The 18907-nt window shown below is 46.5% G+C and overlaps 1 protein-coding gene across 1 annotated transcript; it reads left to right on the top strand.

Annotated features, from left to right (window-relative positions):
- The first annotated feature begins 10640 nt into the window (after positions 1-10640).
- Positions 10641-18585, top strand: COMMD9 (COMM domain containing 9). The gene is made up of 6 exons (XM_038765196.1): positions 10641-10720; positions 14369-14494; positions 15600-15739; positions 16470-16504; positions 17090-17193; positions 17800-18585. Exons 1-6 carry the CDS (start codon positions 10670-10672, stop codon positions 17935-17937), a joined length of 594 nt encoding a protein of 197 aa, XP_038621124.1. The 5' UTR covers positions 10641-10669; the 3' UTR covers positions 17938-18585.
- Positions 18586-18907: the final 322 nt, after the last annotated feature.

Here is an 18907-nt window from a genome sequence, read left to right as displayed (position 1 = left end):
CCGACTCTATATGTTGCCAATTTGTACTTCCCAAGCACTTAGTACTGTGCTCTGCACACAGTAAGCACTCAATAAATACGATTGAATGAATGAATGAATGAATGAATGAATGGAGGCTGATGCAGTAGTTACAGGATACGGGAAAATGTAAGTGCGTGGATCTGCAAGGCAGCAGTTTGGATGGAGAGGAAAGCACGGAGTCTAGAAATGTTGTGAAGGTAAAACCAATAGGATTTGGTGACAACTTAACATGTGGGTTTTAATGAGAGAAGTGAGTTGAAGATAATGCCAAGGTTATGGACTTATGAGACAGGGAGGATGGTGGTAGTGTCTACAGAGATGGGAAAGTCAAGGGGAACACAGTGTTTGGATGGGAAGATGAGGAGTTCTGTTTTGGTCATGTTAAATTTCAGATGTCAGTGGGATACCCACGTGGAGAAGTCTTGAAAATAGGAGGAAAAGTGAGACTGCAGAGAAGGAGCGAGGTTGGGGCTGGAGAGATAGACTTGGGAATCAATTGCATAAAGGTAATAGTTGAAGCCATGGGAGGAAATTAATTCTCCAAGGGAGTCAGTTGAGATGGAGAATAGAAGAAGACCCAGAACTAAGGCTTGAGGGACCACAAGAGTTAGAGGATGGGAAGGGGAGGAGGAGCCTGCAAAAGACAATGAGAACGAGTGGTCAGAGAGATCGGAGGAGAACCAGGAGAGGACAATGTAGGTGAAGTCAAAGTTAGATAATGTTTCAAGGAGAAGGGGGTAATCCACAGTGTTGAAGGCAGCTAAGAAGTTGAGAATTAAGATGGAGGAGAGGCCATTGGATTTGGAAAGAAGGAGGTCATTGGTGACCTTTGAGAGGACAGTTTTCTTGGAGTGAAGAGGGTGGAAATCTGATTGCATGGAGTTGAAGAGAGAATTGGAGGAAAGGAAGTGGAAACAGTGGGTCTAGATAACTCATTCAAGGAATTTGGAGAGGAACGATAGGAGGAAGATGGAGCGATGACTGGAGAGAACGGTGGAGTCAAGGGAGATTTGGGGGGTTTTTTAGGACAGGGGCTACATAGTCATGTTTGAAAGCAGTGGGGAAGGAGCCACTGGAAAGTGAGGAGTTGAAGACTGTGGTCAGAAGGGGAAAAAGAAACTGGGCAAATGTTTTGATAAACTGCGAAGAGAGGGGGTCGTAGGTACAGGTGGAGGGGGTTGATTTTGAGAAGACATGGGAGATCGCTTGAGATATTTCTGGGAAGGGTGGGAAAGTTGAAGAGAGGGTACGATGAGGGAGGAACTGGAGAGGAGCAGGGGAAATTTTAGGGAGCTCCCATCTGATAGTTTCAGTTTTAATCTATGAAGAATGTGTCAAGATCATTAGGGGCAAAATGTATGACAAACCTATAGTAATGAATTTTGGAATAATATTAGTAACTCGCAGTTCTTCATCTCAGTTGGCAAGATAAAAAGGGAATAGAATTAACACACAGCAAGAAGGATTTATATTGAATGGAAGAAAGAATTTTCCAATGGTAAGGTGCGTATCTCCTTTCCTGTGGAAGTTTCTAACAAATAGATAAAAAACATGTTATGAATAAAATCCTGCAGGAGGAACAGAACTAGACTACAAAGCCTCTTGGAACCCCACACCTCTAGATTTCTTCCTGCTCTGTGATTAAAATACCTCTCAGCTATGCTTAATAATGTAAGAAATGCCATACTGAGTTACACAGTTCACTGTTCCGTCTCTGGCAGTGGGATCTGGAGTAGCAGCATGACCTCGTGAAAAAAGCAAAGGCCAGCTGTGTGACCTTGGACAAGTCACTTAACTTCTCTCTACCTCAGTTCCCTCATCTGTAAAATGGGAATAGAGACTGTGAGGACATGTGGGACATGGACTATGTCCAACCTGATGATCCTGTATCTACCCCAGCACTTAGTACAGTATGTGTCACATAGTAAGCACTTAATGCCATTTTTTAAAAATCCATTCTCAAGGAAAGGGGGGAGATCTCCCATTTAATTACAGGCCTTTCCTCTACAATTTGGATATAAAGATCACAAAACAAAGATGAGTTCATTAACCATCACCTTGCTTTGCCAAGAAGATGCAGAGTTTACCACAGAGTCTTGCTTTCAGAAAAAAAGCTCTGCTAAAGTTATTCAACCCTTCTCACCACAAATTATATAATAGAGAAGACCACGAGGAAATAAAGTAAATCCATTTGAAAGCATCTGCGTGTCTATACCCATATAATAAGCTTGTTCTCCATGCGAACATCAACTTAGATTTCCTATTATGTTTTAGTGTTGATGTCCAGATGCCATGGGGATGCTGAGATAAACCCCACATGACCTCAGCATGAAAAACCAAGATCCCAAATCATTCTTTGAGTTCTGAATAATACGCATGATCACACTTTATCCAAGAAAAACTAGGCATACTTCCTGGAAATTCTGAACTTCCTGGAATCACCTAAATCAATATCAGAACCCAAAATGTTGCACACTCATTCCCACTGTTGAATCCACATGCTCTGCCCTCCCTAACCTCATCATCAATTCTAACCCCAATCTTTCCTTTAGACCTATGAGTTCTCAATTTCAACACCACTGGCTTCACCCAGGAGCTAAGCCTTAGTCAGTTGGTATCAAACAAGCACTTTGAGTTCTTCATGACCTCTCTGACCAGCCAGGAGACAGAAAGTACCTAAAAGAAGAAGTCTAACCCAAATATCCCTGCATTCTTTTGTCACCCACTCTGAACCATTCCCAGGACTTAGAAAATAGGTTCAAGGCTACCTATGGCAGCCAACATGTCATTGTTTGCAGAACGAAAACCTTTTTTGAAAGGAGATGAAATACTGGGGCAAGTGGAGGATTTTCTGTGCAGCAGCAGTTTTTCCTGACAGGCGAGGGATTTCTGCTCAAAGGTGACTCAGAAACGGTGACTCAAATATATAAGTGCTCCTCCTTGCCCTGCCCTTGACTAAGACCAGTTACAGTCTTCTCATCTTCACCTACCCTCTCTCTTCTCCCCTTCTCTTTCCTTCTTGACTTCATTTGACTCAGTCCAGACCTGTCAAATCTTGTAGGAGATGTAAAATGGTGAAAACAGAAAATCTAAAATGTTCCATTTCAGAGACTGCTGCAGTTTTTACTGGGCCCTCCAGAGCCAGACAGGTTCATTCTCTCCACTCTGTAGGCTGAAGCCACATTTATTCAATACCCAGTGCTTAGAACAGCGCTTGGCAAATAGTAATGGCTTAACAAATGTCATCATTATTATTATTACTTTTGTTTTTGGTGCCCAGCAAGTGCTAGCACTAGGTGTTTTGGGGGGAAATAATGTCCGATCTGAAAATGGGATGCCCTGCCACCAGATAGCCTCACTGGGTTTGGAAGCATAAACTATGAGGATTATGTGTGAGGCTTAAGAGCCATTCGAGGTCATTGTTTTAGAATGGTAGGTCTCAATGTTCCAAACAAAGAGTGCTTGTGTTCTGGGGACAATTCCAGCATGTTAGCGAATCAAGGCTGGGCTTCTGCTGCTGAGGAGTCAGGAGATATGATACCATTCTCCTTCTGATGCCACATTCTTTCCAGCTTTCATTCTAACACCCCGAGACCTCTGATGAAAAATAGTGGGGCTCTCTCAGCAAGTCAAAGGTCAGGGTACATCTTTCCTCCATAAAAGTTGGATAAATAGTAAGCGCTTAAATACGTGAAAAAATGGTGCCCATGTTCAGCAGTACATGGGAGGGAAGAAGAGGAAGGTATCTCTGAACTATATACTCCGGTAGACAATCAATTATTGCTATTTGTGTAGAGCTTATTACGTGCAGAGCACTGTACTAAGCTTAGGAGAGTACAATACAATACAATTAGCAGACATTCCCTGCCCATAACGAGTTTACAAGGAATGTGTCCACCAATTCGGCTGTGCTGTACTTTCCCAAGTGATCAGTACAGTGCTCTGCACATTTTAAGTGCTCATTTTTTAAATGGTATTTCTTAAGCACTTACTATGTGCCAAGCAATGTACTAAGCGCTGGGGTAGATACAAGCTAATCAGGTTAGACACAGTCCATGTTCCACATGAGGCTCATAGTATTAATAAATACTGTATGAACAAATACTGAATGAATAAATACCATTGATTAATACCATTGATTAATTCCAGTGATTGAGGGGAATGCCAATTCTTTAGATAAAGTCAGGGGGTCAAGGGTCTCTCCACCCTTCCCTTAGGGAAACTTTCTAGCTTCAAGCACACATGTCATGTCTCATGTCATGTCATTAGGTTATACTGCATGCCTAGCATGACACACATGATGTCATGTGCATTTGAGCGTCAGTGTCCATAAAGGTGGTGTCTGGCCCCCCCATCTGCTTGCTTTTTGAAGCCTGTCCATTCCCATTCCTCATCCCTACTGTTATTTTTATCCCTTTCCATTCCTACTCATAAACTGAAATTTGGTGCCTGAGGATCAAAATATACCCATGTCCCAAAAAACAAGGCTACGGTAGAAAAGGGGAAAGCATGATTGATAATCTGTCTAGACTTCATGGTCCATGAGGCAAATCATCAGTACGCTGGAAAGGAAGATCTAGATTCTATCAATCAACCAATGGTCTTTATGAGTGCTTATTATGTACTAAGCGCTTAGAAAATTACAACACAGTAAATAGGCATAATCCTCAAGAAGCTTAAAGTACGTTATTGTTATGTCTGATTATACTTCATTTCAGTTTAAGATGAGGAGTCTATTCCTGCAGCTAAACTAGCATGGTACACTGCAATCAAAATAATGAGCAGTTCTGTAAGCAGAAACTTCATCTGGATCTATTCCTTTACAACCTCCATGCTGCTCGGCTACCTGACTTCTAATGGCTCTCTGGCTCTGAGCAGTCACTTACAGCACACAGAAGAAGCAACTTTTTTGACTCACTCAAAAAAGCCACCATGGCTCTGAACAGACACTTACAGCACACAGAAGCAACAACTTTTTTGAGCCACTCAATCTGATGCAGCCACCTTGGCTCTGAACCACTTTGTAATCAATCAATCAATCCTATTTATCGAGTGCTTACAGCATGCAGAGCACTGTACTAAGCGCTTAGGAGAGTAGACTATAACAGAGTTGGTAGACATGTTCCCTGCTCACAGTGAGTTTACAATTTAGAGGGGGAGTACCTCACAGTAGACCTCTACTGGCACAAGTCATCCATTTAGCCCTGGATGCCCAGAGAGTATTCCCTGTTTCCCGGGGTCTTTAGTGGCATGGCCTAGTTGAAATAGCACAGGCCTGGGAGTCAGAGGACCTGAGTTTTAAGTCCAGCTCTTGCACTTGTCTGTTTTGCACCCTTGGGCAAGTCATTTAACTTCTCTGTGCCTCACATCCCGCATCTGTGAAATGGAGATTTGACTACCTGGTCTCCCCTCTACTTAGACTGTGTGCCCTATGTGGAAACTGATTATCTTGAACTTAGAACAGTGCTTGCCACCTAGTAAGCACTTAAATACCAACATTTATTATTATTATTATTATTACTACTACTTATGACTGGGGTAGGGCCTTCCTCACAGGTCAAATCTATCAATCAATGGTATTAATTGAGTATTTACAGTCATCATCATCATCATCAATCGTATTTATTGAGCGCTTACTATGTGCAGAGCACTGTACTAAGCGCTTGGGAAGTACAAATTGGCAACATATAGAGACAGTCCCTACCCAACAGTGGGCTCACAGTCTAAAAGTGGGCTCAGTCTAAAAGAGTAGACTATTACAGTGTTCAGAGAACTACACTAAGTGCATGAGAGAGTACAGTAGAGCTGGTAGACTCTCTAGGGCTCCAAAGATTTGCCCCATAGCTTGCTGCCATGTGACTCTACATCTCAAATCTACATCTCTGCTCCTACTCTCTCTCCCTCCCTCCAGGCTCACATCTCCTCCTGCCTTTCGGACATCAACTGGATGTCTGCCCGCCATCTAAAACTCAACATGCCCAAGACTGAACTCCTTATCTTCCCTCCCAAACCCTGCCCTCTCCCTCAGTTTCCCATCACTGTTGACGGCAGTACCATCCTTCCCGTCTCACAAGCCTGCAAACTTGGTGTCATCCTCGACTCTGCTCTTTCGTTCATCCCTCACATCCAATCCGTCACCAAAACCTGCCGGTCTTACCTCCGCAACACTGCCAAGATCCGCCCTTTCCTCCCCATCCCAACTGCTACCCTGATCGTTCAATCTCTCATCCTATCCCAACTGGATTACTGCATCAGCCTCCTCTCCGATCTCCCATCCTCCTGTCTCTCCCCACTTCAATCCATACTTCGTGCAGAAGCGCTCTGAGCATGTTACTCCCCTCCTCAAAAATCTCCAGTGGCTACCAATCAACCTAGGCATCAGGCAAAAACTCCTCACCCTCGGCTTCAAGGCTCTCCATCACCTCGCCCCCTCCTACCTCACCTCCCTTCTCTCCTTCTACAGCCCCGCCCGCACCCTCCGCTCCTCTGCCGCTAATTTCCTCACTGTGCCTCATTCTCGCCTGTCCCGCCGTCAACCCCTGGCCCATGTCCTCCCGCTGGCCTGGAATGCCCTCCCTCCGCACATCCGCCAAGCTAGCTCTCTTCCTCCCTTCAAAGCCCTACTGAGAGCTCACTTCCTCCAGGAGGCCTTCCCAGACTGAGCCCCTCCTTCCTCTCCCCCATCTCCCCCTCCCCATTCCCCCCGCCTTACCTCCTTCCCCTCCCCACAGCACCTGTATATATATTTGTACATATTTATTACTCTATTTTACTTGTACATATTATTCTATTTATTTTATTTTGTTAATATGTTTTGTTTTGTTGTCTGTCTCCCCCTTCTAGACTGTGAGCCCGCTGTTGGGTAGGGACCGTCTCTATATGTTTCCAACTTGTACTTCCCAAGCGCTTAGTACAGTGCTCTGCACACAGTAAGTGCTCAATAAATATGATTGAATGAATGAATGAATGAATGACTCCCAGATTTTGAAACCCAGGTAGCATGTGGCTGGCACCCAGTTTCAGCTACTCAGCATTTCTCTCTGAAAGTTGGTCCTGAAGCTTGGAACAATGTTAAACTCCCACTCCCCCCAACATCATAGTGATCTCAGCGGGGCCAGGATTGTGTCTACTTACTCTACTGTACTCTCCCAAGTGTTTAGAACAGTGCCCTGCACAGAGTAAACACTCAATAAATTCTACTGATAATGATTATGGTTACGGATCAGCGACCAGTGTTTACATAGTGCAGCATTTTAACAGTATTTGTGCAACATATCTTAAACCAAATCTTGGGGTCTTGAATTTAATCTTACCTAACCCAGGAATACTATCTCTCTACAAGATAATAACAATAATAATATGGTATTTGTTAAACACTTACTACTTGCCAAGCACTGTAGTAAATGCTGGGGTATTCAAAGTATTCAGGCTGAACACAGTCCGAGCTCCAACCAGAGTTCACATTCTAAACATGGAGAAGAACAGGCAGTGAATCCCCATTTTACTGATGAGGAAACTGCAACACCTAGAAGGTAAGTGACTTGCCCAGGGTCATACAGAAGGCAAGTGGCCTGGATTAGAGGTAGGAGTACAACTCAGGTCCTCTGACTCCCAGGCCCATGCTCTTTCCACTAGGCCAAGCTGTTTCATCCCTGCTATCCTTCCCTTAGCAACTTCTAGAATTAAGTTTTTGTGGGTAGGGAACCTGTCCACAAACTTTGTTGTATTGTGCTAGTATAATTATTGTTGTTGTATTTAGCACTTATGTGTCAAGCACTGGTCTAAACACTGGGGTAGGCAAATGTTAACCAGGTCAAACAGTCCTTGTCCCATGTGGGGCTCCCAGCCAAAGGGAGCCTCTATTAGCACTTAGTACAGTGCTCTGCAAACAATGTGTTCAATAAATACCACTGATTGATTGGTTAGGCTGAACTGAAAGTAGTGGAGGTCCTACTTAGAGGTGAGAGGAAGGGAGTGGTAGGAGAGGGGCATTCCTGACTGTCTGTGAGGAGCTTTCATTCCAGGGTAGTTGTCCTGGTTGCTTCCCCTACAGTTTCCAAGAGTCAGCAGCGGAAACCCAAGGGCACAGAAGTTCCCTCTCCCCCTTTTCACCCCTACACTGAAGGTCTGGTCTCTTCTAATAATAATAAAAATGATGATGGTGGTATTTGTTAAGGGCTTACTATATGCCAGGCTGGGATGGATACAAGCAAATTAAGTAGGACACAGTCCCTGTCTCATGTGGGGCTCACAGTCTCAATCCCCATTTTACAGATGAGGTAAATGAGGCCCTGAGAAGTGAGGTGACTTGCCCAAGGTCACACGGCAGACATTTGGCAGATCCAGTATTAGAATCCATGACCTCCTGATTCCCAGGCCTGTGCTCTATCCACTAAGGCATGCTGCTTCTAGCCCCACCAGCCCCACCTCCCTTCTCACTGTGATACATACTGCACGTAGACATCATCAACTAGTTCAGGCCTCAATTTCTGGCCCAAGAGGGTCAAAAGAAGTACATTCACAAATGTCCGAAGGGATAAAACTGCAGTTTTCTCTCCTGTCAAATGGCCCTTTCTTCAAACCAGGAGGCCCACTAGACTGTGAGCCCACTGTTGGGTAGGGACTGTCTCTATATGTTGCCAACTTGTACTTCCCAAGCACTGAGCACAGTGCTCTGCACACAGTAAGCGCTCAATAAATATGATTGATTGATTGATTGATTGCTCTGTTCCATTCAGCCTGCCCAGTAAAGGCAAATACTGGCTACAACTTTCAAGAGCCAAATGAGACAAGGCAGAGAGTGATGCAGAGTTGACCAATAACTCTTCACGGCATCAAGCTTTCAGGCTCTGCAGCCAATCTGTCTTGACTGATAGCTCTCTTCTGCCAGTCAATCCATCGATGGTAGTTCTTGAACGCTTACTGAGTGCAGAGAACTGTTCTAAGCACTTGGGAGAGTACAACAGAACAGGGACACGCCCCTGCCTATAAAGAGCTTACAGTCTACAGGAGGGGAGAGGACACGGAGGAAGGGTTTGCCTATCTCTGGGGGTGTAAGTGGGGCACATTATTTTATCAGGGACCACCCCCCAACCTCGCCCTGCACCCACCTTTCCCCTCACCCCACCGCTGCCACTGAGCACTGCTTGCCTCGCTCGGCAGTAGGAAAAAGAGAGAATGCACTTCCCCCTCCCCCATTTTAAAGCTTTTCACAAAGAGAGAGTGTTGGAAAGTGGACAGTCCGGTCATGAAGGAGATGGGTTGCCCATCACAGAGCGGTAAAACTTACTAGAGCTAAGCTTTGCTGTTGGTCCCTGGCTAAACAGATGTGCCATTTCAGAGAAATTCAGATTTCTTTAAGCAAATGATCCCTCACCTGCGGCTGCTTCTAAACTTAAGTCAGTATGACGTGAGAGAGTCATTCACTCGTTCACAAAGTGCTTCTGCTTCCCATTTGGAAAATTGGGGGAATAACGCTAGCTCCAGGGATATTAGGAGATCAAATGAGATACCCTGTGTACCTGTCGCCTGTTTACTTGTTTTGATGTCTGTCTCCCCCCTTCTAGACTATATGCCCGTTGTGGGCGGGGGTTGTCTCTGTTGCTGAATTGTACTTTCCGAGCGCTTAGTACAGTGCTCTGCACATAGTAAGTACTCACTTAATACGAATGAATGAACTCCATGAAAGAATGAATAATAATGATGGCATTTGTTAAGCGCTTACTATGTGCAGAGCACTGTTCTAAGCGCTGGATACAAGGTGATCAAGTTGTCCCACATGGGGCTCACAGTCTTAATCCCCATTTTACAGATGAGGTAACTGAGGCTCAGAGAAGTTAAGTGACTTGCCCAAGGTCACACAGCAGACATGTGGCAGAGTCGGGAATACCCCCGCAGCTGCTGCAAACTCTCAGGAGCAGGTACCAAATAAACCCAGGTGACTATGACTGAACTGCTTTGTATCGTCTTACACGGATTTCCAACTAGCAAATTAATCTGTCTCGAAAAGCTACACGGGGTTAAAATCATCACTCTCATTCCCCAATTACCAAGGCTTCCGCAAACCTGCCCGTGCTGGCAACGGCCAAGAAATAACCCGGTTCAGTCACCCCCATTCATTTCTGCCAGCCCGCCGGCTCTTATTCGTTCTTTCATCCGGTCCTATTTATTGAGCTTTAAAAGTCTTTTAGACTGTGAGCCCACTGTTGGGTAGGGACTGTCTCTATAGGTTGCCAACGTGTACTTCCCAAGCGCTTAGTACGGCGCTCTGCACACAGTAAGCGCTCAATAAATACGATTGACTGATTGATTGAGCGCTTACTGCGTGCACAGCACTGTACTAAGCGCTCGGGAGAGGATGCTATAACAATAGATAGACACGTTCCCTGCTCCCAACACCCCAATTCCAATTAGTGGTGATCTCAGTATAGCCTCTAGATCCCAAACGCAGCCGACCCGACTTCCCTTCTGTGCCATGTACCTTCAGCTGCCCGCTTGGCCTCGCTCGGCGCCCCGCCACCCTCGGCTGCGGCGGCCGGAGAACTACAAGTCCCGGCATGCACAGCGGCGGGCCCGCCCGTCACTCAACGCCGGCCCCCCGCGCGCGGTGGAGGAGCCGGGGAGAGGAGGCCTACGCGACCCGGATAAGATGGCTTCCGTGGGGGAGGCGGAGTTCGCCGCGCTGCAGTTGTTGCTGAAGGTGAGGTCGGGAGCGGGCCCGGTTAGTGCAACGCCGAGCCCGCCTTTTCAGCGATAATAATAATAATAATAATAATAATAATAATAATAATAATAATAATAAAGAAGAATGGCATTTTTAAGCAATTAACTATGTTCCAGGCAAAGCAGCGTGGCCCAATGGAAAGAGCACGGGCTTGGGAGTCCGAGGTCATTTGGTCCAATCCCGGCCCCGCCACCTGTCAGCTGTGTGACTTTGGGCAAGTCACTTCCCTTCTCAGGGCCTCAGTTACCTCATCTGTAAAATGGGGATTAAGACTGTGAGCCCCAACCTGATCACCTTGTAACCGCCCCAGCACTTAGAACTGTTCCCTGCACATAGTAAGCGCTTAATAAATGCCATTATTATTACACTCAGTCCATCACTAAATCCTGTCGGTTCGATCTTCACAACATCGCTAAAATCCACCCTTCCTTCTCCATCCAAACTGCTAGCACGTTAATACAATCACTTATCCTCTGATAAGTATCTTTTAGACTGTGAGCCCATTGTTGGGTAGGGACTGTCTCTATACGTTGCCAGCTTGTGCTTCCCAAGCGCTTAATACAGCGCTCAAGAAATACGATTGATTGATTGATTGATTATCCTGTCCTGCTTTGATTCACAAATGTGAAAAGTGAAAAGAGTGATAAGAGCCCGGGCTTGGGAGTCAGAGGTCGTGGGTTCTAAGCCCGGCTCTGCCTCTTATCAGCTGTGTGACTTTGGGCAAGTCACTTCACTTCTCTGGGCCTCAGTTACCTCATCTGTAAAATGGGGACTATTTAATAATAATAATAATGGTATTTGTTAAGCGCTTATTATGTGCAAAGCACTGTTCTAAGCACTGGGGAATACAAGGTGATCAGGTTGACCCACGTGGGGCTCACAGTCTTAATCCCCATTTTACAGATGAGGTACCTGAGGCACAGAGAAGTTAAGTGACTTGCCCAAAGTCACACAGCTGACAGTTGGCAGAGCTGTGATTTGAACCCATGACTCCAAAGCCCGGGCTCTTTCCACTGAGCCACGCTGCTTCTCTATTTATTATTTATTATTATTATTTATTAACGGGGACTGTGAGCCCCACATGGGACAACCTGATTAACCTTGTATCTCCCCCAGCACTTGGACCTGTGCTTGACACATAGAAAGTGCTTAACAAATACCATAGTTATTATTATTGTCAGTTGACTTCTCTGTGCCTCAGTTACCTCATCTGTAAAATGGGGATGAAGACTGTGAGCCCCACATGGGACAACCTGATCACCTTGTTTCCTCCCCAGCGCTTAGAACAGTACTTTGCAAATAGTAAGCACTTAACAAATGCCATTATTATTATTATTATTATTGTTACTAAGCGCAGGGGTTGATACAAGCAAATCAGGTTGGACGCAGTTCCTGGCCTATGTGCGGCTCACAGTCTCAATCCCCATTTTCCAGATGAGGACACTGAGACCCAGAGAAATGAAGGGACTTGCCCAAGGTCACACAGCAGACAAGTGGCCAAGTCGGGATTAGAACCCATGACCCTCTGACTCCCAGGCTTGTGCTCTCGCCACTAAGCCATGCTGCTTCTAATGCTGCTTAGGAGCGGGCGCTGCCCGCAGAGTCGAAGGGAGGACACCAGCCCACAGTGGCAGATTAGTTTTCTGCCTAGGAGTGGCGTTTGAGAGTCTCCTCACCTCCCGAGGATTGGCAAACAATAATAAATGCTATTTGTTAAGTGCTTACTACGTGCCAAGCACTGTCCTAAGCGCTGGGAGATTCGAGGCGCTGTTCTAAGCACTGGACTTCTCTGTGCCTCAGTTCCCTCATCTGTAAAACGGGGATTAAGACTGTGAGCTCCACATGGGAGAACCTGATTACCTGGCATCTACCCCAGTGCTTAGAACAGTGCTTGGCACCTAGTAAGTGCTTAACATACCATCATTATTATTATTACTACGTATGAGGTATCGGAAGCCCAGAGAAGTTAAGTGACTTGCTCACAGTCACACAGCAAAGTAGAGAAGCATCGTGGCTTGGGTTCTAATCCTGGTTTTGCACTTGTCTGCTGTGTGACCTCGGGCGAGTCACTTAAATTCTCTGTGTCTCAGTTACTTCATCTGTAAAATGTCCAAGACTGAACTCCTTGTCTTCCCTCCCAAACCTTGCCCTCTCCCTGACTTTCCCATCACTGTTGACGGCACTACCATCCTTCCTGTCTCACGAGCCCACAACCTTGGTGTCATCCTCGACTACGCTCTCTCGTTCACCCCTCACATCCAAGCCGTCACCAAAACCTGCCGGTCTCACCGCCACAACATTGCCAAGATCCGCCCTTTCCTCTCCATCCAGACCACTACCCTGCTCGTTCAAGCTCTCATCCTATCCCGTCTGGATTACTGTATCAGCCTCCTCTCCGATCTCCCATCCTCCTGTCTCTCCCCACTTCAATCCGTACTTCACGCCGCTGCCCGGATCGTCTTTGTCCAGAAACGCTCTGGACATGTTACTCCCCTCCTCAAAGATCTCCAGTGGCTACCAATCAACCTACGCATCAGGCAGAAACTCCTCACCCTTGGCTTCAAGGCTCTCCATCACCTCGCCCCCTCCTACCTCACCTTCCTTCTCTCCTTCTACAGCCCAGCCCGCACCCTCCGCTCCTCTGCCACTAATCTCCTCACCTGCCTCGTTCTCGCCTGTCCCACCGTCGACCCCCAGCCCACGTCCTCCCCCGGCCTGGAATGCCCTCCCTCCCCACATCCACCAAGCTAGCTCTCTTCCTCCCTTCAAGGCCCTACTGAGAGCTCACCTCCTCCAGGAGGCCTTCCCAGACCGAGCCCCCTCCTTCCTTTACCCCTCCTCCCCCTCCCCATCCCCCGCACCTTACCTCCTTCCCCTCCCCACAGCACCTGTATACGTGTATATATGTTTGTACGTATTTATTACTCTATTTTATATGTACATATTTATTCTATTTATTTTGTTTTGTTAATATGTTTGGTTTTGTTCTCTGTCTCCCCCTTCTAGACTGTGAGCCCACTGTTGGGTAGGGACCGTCTCTATATGTTGCCAACTTGTACTTCCCAAGCACTTAGTACAGTGCTTTGCACACAGTAAGCGCTCAATAAATACAATTGAATGAATGAATGAATGAAAATGGGGATTAAGACTGTGAGCCCCACGTGGGACAACCTGATTACTTTGTATCTGCCCTAGGGCTCAGAACAGTGCTTAGCAGATAGTAAGCACTTAACAAATACCATTATTATTATTATTATTTCCCTCTTCTTCTTTCTCACTTGGTGTTTATTTCCTTTTCCTCAGTCAGTCAGATGCCCCTGGGCTTTGTCAGGTTTGGGGAAAGCTCTCTTGGAAACCCTCAGCTTTATTTTTGTCAATTATGCATGTCGGAACCAGCTTCGAGCTCCTTAAGGGCTCTCTGAAAGGAGTACAATTAAACAGAACACTAGTAGTTCTCTTTCCAAAGTGTGGGTGCCCTCCCTATACATGCATTCCCAGTGGGCATATTCTTATAATAGACGTTTCAGCCAGCCCCATATTTCTCAAAGGGAATCCTATTGATACTTAGATTTACACTCCAGCAAACTTCTGGATTTTTATTTTCTTTCTCTATTGAACATACAGGCCTCCTCAAAAGATGTTGTCAGACAACTCTGTCAAGAGAGCTTTTCCAATTCGGCTGTAGGCTCACAAAAATTGCTCAACCATACGTGTTCCATTTTGCCTGTGACCCCAGAGGAGGCAGATCAGGTAAGGTGTTTCCAGAAAGTTCCTGTAATCTGTAAGCATTCCTCCTTCCTTCATCCTCTCATTCCCGGAAATTACATCCAGGAGAACATTTTCTGAAAATAGCTAGCCTCCCAAATTACACTGGGCCATCATAATTAGCTGGCTATTTGCTCTGGTACCTAGCCCACCCTGATCCAGATCACTAGATTAAACAAACCTATGAATCCAAAATTGCAAAAATCCACCCTTTCCTCTTTATCCAAACAGCTACCACACTGATCCAAGTACTTATCCCATCCTGTCTTGGTTATTCTATTGCCCTCCTTGCTGATCTCCTGTCTCTCCTCACTTGTCCATACTTCACTCTCTTGCATTTTTCAGCAAAAATGTTCAGTCCATGTCTCTCCACTCCTCAAGAACCTCCAATTGTTGCCTATCCACTTCCACTTTAAACAGAAACTCCTTGCCACTGGCTTTAAAGCACTGTTCTACTGCAACCCAGCCTGCACACTCTGCTTCTGTAGCACCAGTTTACTTACAGTGCCCCAATCTCACCACTGAAGTCTTTTCTACGTCCTCCCTCTGTATGTACACCAGACCATCACTCTCTACACCTTCAAAGTATTATTAAGGTCACATCTCCTCCAAGAAGCCTTCCCCAAGTAAGCTTTCTTTTTCCCAGCTTGCTCTCCCTTCTGCCTCATATATGTAATTTGAATTTGTGACCTTTGGACATTTGATATTCACCCCACTCCTAACCCCACAGCACTTACGTACTTATCTTTAAAGTATTGCATTCTAGACTTTGATACTACTGCCCCATGCTACCTCCCTGAAACCAAATGCTCTCTAAAGTGTGAGACTTGTGCTCTTTGGCTACCACTCTGTATTTTTAAAATAAGCTTCTCCCCTTCCTAACCATTTTAAAAATACAGAGTGGTAGCCAAAGAGCTCAAGTCTCCCAGGATTTGGCAAGCAGAGAAGACAAGGAAGCTAGGAAGCTAGGAAGCTTCCTTATCTTCTCTGCTTGCCAGCCCCTGGCCGATGGCCAGTCATTTCCGAGCTCTGTGCTATGTTTTACTGCCAGCTTTCTCACCATGTGTCTCATCGCCCCTCTTTCTTTCAGCTGATCCATTCTCTGCACAGCCTCACCACACAGGTAGCCTACCAAGGCCTTACATCAGCAGAAGACATTCTTGCCCTCTTTCCTGAAAACTTTCATCAATCTCTCAAAAACCTGCTGACCAAAATCATCCTGGAATATGTGTAAGTGTTCAGACTTTAAAAATCACAAGGGTAGGGATCATGTCTACCAATTGTGTTGTATTCTCACAACCGCTTAGTACAGTGCTGTGCACCCATTAAGCGCTCGATTGATTGATTAATCATTTAACCCTTGCAGAAAGGTGGACATGGGACTGATTTTTTTAATGGTATTTTTGAAGTGCTTACTATGTTCCAGGCACTGTACTAAGCTCTGGGGTAGCTATAAACTGATCAGGTTGGACACAGTCCATGTCTCACATGAGGCTTACAGTCTTAATTTCCATTTTACAGATGACGTAAATGAGGCACAGAGAGGTTAAGTGACTTGCCCAGGGTCACACAGCAGACATGTGGCTGTGCTGGGATTAGAACCCAGGTCCTTCAGACTCCCAGGCCTGTGCACTATCCACTAGATCACACTTCTTCATTGATTTAACAATTTATCCATGAAACCTGAAGACCCCAGGCCCTTTTCCAAAGTGTCCCATCTCTGCATGAAGGTGCAGGTGTTCTATCCTGAATGCTAGAAATTGCACTGAGAAGCTGTGCCTTTGCTTTGCCCAGCTCTGCGGTGGGAAGCCTAGGACTTGGACGGAGGAATTTGTCTTCCCTCCTGTCAGGCTGTGGGTGAAGGTATGCTGCTGGTTCCCAGTCTGAGGGTGGTGTTACCCGTCATTAGGAGGTTGAAAAATAATTGTGGTTTTCTTTTTTGCTGTACTACCTTCAACAGGCCTGCATGGAGAAATGATGCCCAGACAAATCAGAGTGAGTTGCCAGAAGCTCCCTTCCCACTGTCCTTCAGAGGGCTCCACTGCCCTGCTCTATGCTCCCAGCCTTCTAGTTGTGGAACACATTTTCTCTGTTTGCTGTTTGTCTCCCAAGGGGACCAGCAATTGGGAGGGGAACAAATTAGAATCCTCAGACCCCACAGAGAGCTACTAAAGCCCATTGTTCATGCCAGGTTAGGGGAAGAAGAAGGAGGATTTTTCCCTGTACTTCACAGGTGTCCCACCCCTCTTACCCATTCCATTTGGCAAGCTAAGAATCTGGAGAGGTCGTGTAGATGAAACCTCAATGATGGTTCCAACGAGGCTTGTGAGCTCTCTTCAGCCTTGAAGTCCGGGGAGCAGAAGGCAGTTCACCAACTCAAACATTCCCCCCACATACCGAAGAGGGTGGTCACGGCTGTTGGATCCTGAAATTAAGGTTCATGGGTATCGCTTCCCATTTAATCCAAGAGGAAGGATTGGGTCTCAGGCTTCAGCCATTAATCATGTCTGGATGGGGAGTCTTGAATGTAGCTCCAGGTCGTGCGAGCTCTGGGGCTTAGCGCACCTTTCTCCCCTGTAGTCTCTTTGCCTCGGCTGGTCGACATGGATTGGAGGGTGGATATCAAGATGTCATCTGACAGCATCAGCCGCATGGCGGTCCCCACCTGCCTGCTCCAAATGAAGGTAAGAAAAGGAGGGTATAGCCATCGTGGCTATGTTGGACAGGCCTGGTGGCGCCTGGGCCCAATAATCTTGGTAGACGTAGAGGAAACGACAGGATCTGACTCCATCACCTGGGGAACAGAAGCAGAGAATGCCCAGGACCAGAGGCTTTTGGAAAATTCAAACCCAGAGAATGAGAAGCAGCCTGGCCTAGCGGAAGGGCCACGGACCTGAGAGTCAAAGGACCTGAGTTCTAATCCCGGCCCTTCCAGTTGCTTGCTCTGTAACCCTGGGCAAGTCATTTAACTTCTTTGTGCTGCAGTTCTCCTGTTCTCCCTCCTACTTAGACTGTAAGCCCCATGTGGGACAGGGACTCTGTCCAACCTAATTCACTTATATCTCCCTCAGTGCTCAGAACAGTGTTTGACACACAGTAAGCACTTAACAAATACCATAAAAAAAGTGGGGGGAGGATGCCCTAAACTATTGAGTAATTTACCAGAACAACTGGAAACCCCATCTTATGTGCTTTGCTGACCAGCCAGCCCTGACTGAGGAGGCAGCGATGGGAGGGGAGAAGCGGGGAGGAGAAGCTTATTTGACCTTTCATCTCCATTCCCTTTCCAGATCCAGGAAGATGCCAGTTTGTGTGGCGACAAGCCTACAGTCTCGGCTGTGACCATGGAGCTGAGCAAAGAGACGTTGGATACCATGTTGGATGGGCTGGGCCGCATTCGCGACCAGTTGTCTGCGGTGGCCAAATGACCCAAGCCGACCGAGTCTCCTGCTGGGCGTCATGTGAAAAAAGACATTCTTGAAGCCTTCCCAGCCTGGGGGCCTGAGCCTCCTCCCTGAGCAGAAGTAACCTTGGGATGCGCAAGCAACAGCTCTTCAGCACCAAAACCTGCACTCTGTTCCTGTTCTGTCTCCCAGTTTCTTCCTTCAAATCGATGAACAAGGGTTTCCATTTCTGAAAGTGCCTGGGCAGCCGTGAAAGGACTTCTACTCCATCGGCTGCTTATTCCGCTGCTGGTCAATTGCAGGGGCAAAATGCTGCTTTTGGCTAATCAGCTCCTGTCCGGCCTGAGCTGGGAGGTGCAGAGGGGCCATGGGGTTGTTGAGTACCTGGTGGGCTCTTGCTGTCCAGTGCTGGCTTTGACAGAAGAATATTCTCGCGCTCATTAGGATGGTATCAGTGGAAAATATCCCACCTGATCATCCTTAGCAGTGGAAAACCATAGCAAGTCCAGAGCACCAGGTGTTGGGTGGGATCAGGGGAGGGAAGACGCTCCTCACATCACCCCCATCATGAACTCTCTCCAGGGTAGCCCTGTCTTCCCCCGAACTGCATCACACCCTCATGGGGAAAAGGATTGGAAATAAATATGCCTGTGCTCCTGAGCTGTTCTGTGATTCCTTTCAGGCTGATTATTAGAGATTGGAGATGGGAGAGGGGAAGGTAGTCTGCCCAGAGAGCTAGGTGAACAAAACCATCAGTTCTGTTGCAAATCATGAAATCCATGGGGTTGGTGGTTACCATCACCTCCTGAAAGTTGGTACCTAGTAATATGGGGTAAGCCCTCTGTGTTTTAACTGGCATGGGTGGTAATGCCAAATTCCAATTGGGTTGGGTCATGGTTGGCAATTGAATGGATCGGGGTTCAAACTTCAGGTTCCTCCTGTACATTATGGGCATTTACAGACTCCAATGTGTTACCCAGATAATGTTAGGGGG

This window comes from Tachyglossus aculeatus, chromosome 22 (assembly GCF_015852505.1).
Source record: "Tachyglossus aculeatus isolate mTacAcu1 chromosome 22, mTacAcu1.pri, whole genome shotgun sequence".
Classification (NCBI taxonomy): Eukaryota; Metazoa; Chordata; class Mammalia; order Monotremata; family Tachyglossidae; genus Tachyglossus; species Tachyglossus aculeatus.
This window is presented reverse-complemented; position numbering and strand designations above follow the sequence as displayed.

Bases quoted from the DNA above. Each gene is read 5' to 3' on its own strand.
- COMMD9 (XM_038765196.1), top strand. From the start codon at position 10,670: ATGGCTTCCGTGGGGGAGGCGGAGTTCGCCGCGCTGCAGTTGTTGCTG. The intron at 15,740-16,469 runs GTAAGTGTTCAG...TACCTTCAACAG, and splicing joins AAAATCATCCTGGAATATGT to GCCTGCATGGAGAAATGATG. The intron at 16,505-17,089 runs GTGAGTTGCCAG...TCTCCCCTGTAG, and splicing joins TGATGCCCAGACAAATCAGA to TCTCTTTGCCTCGGCTGGTC.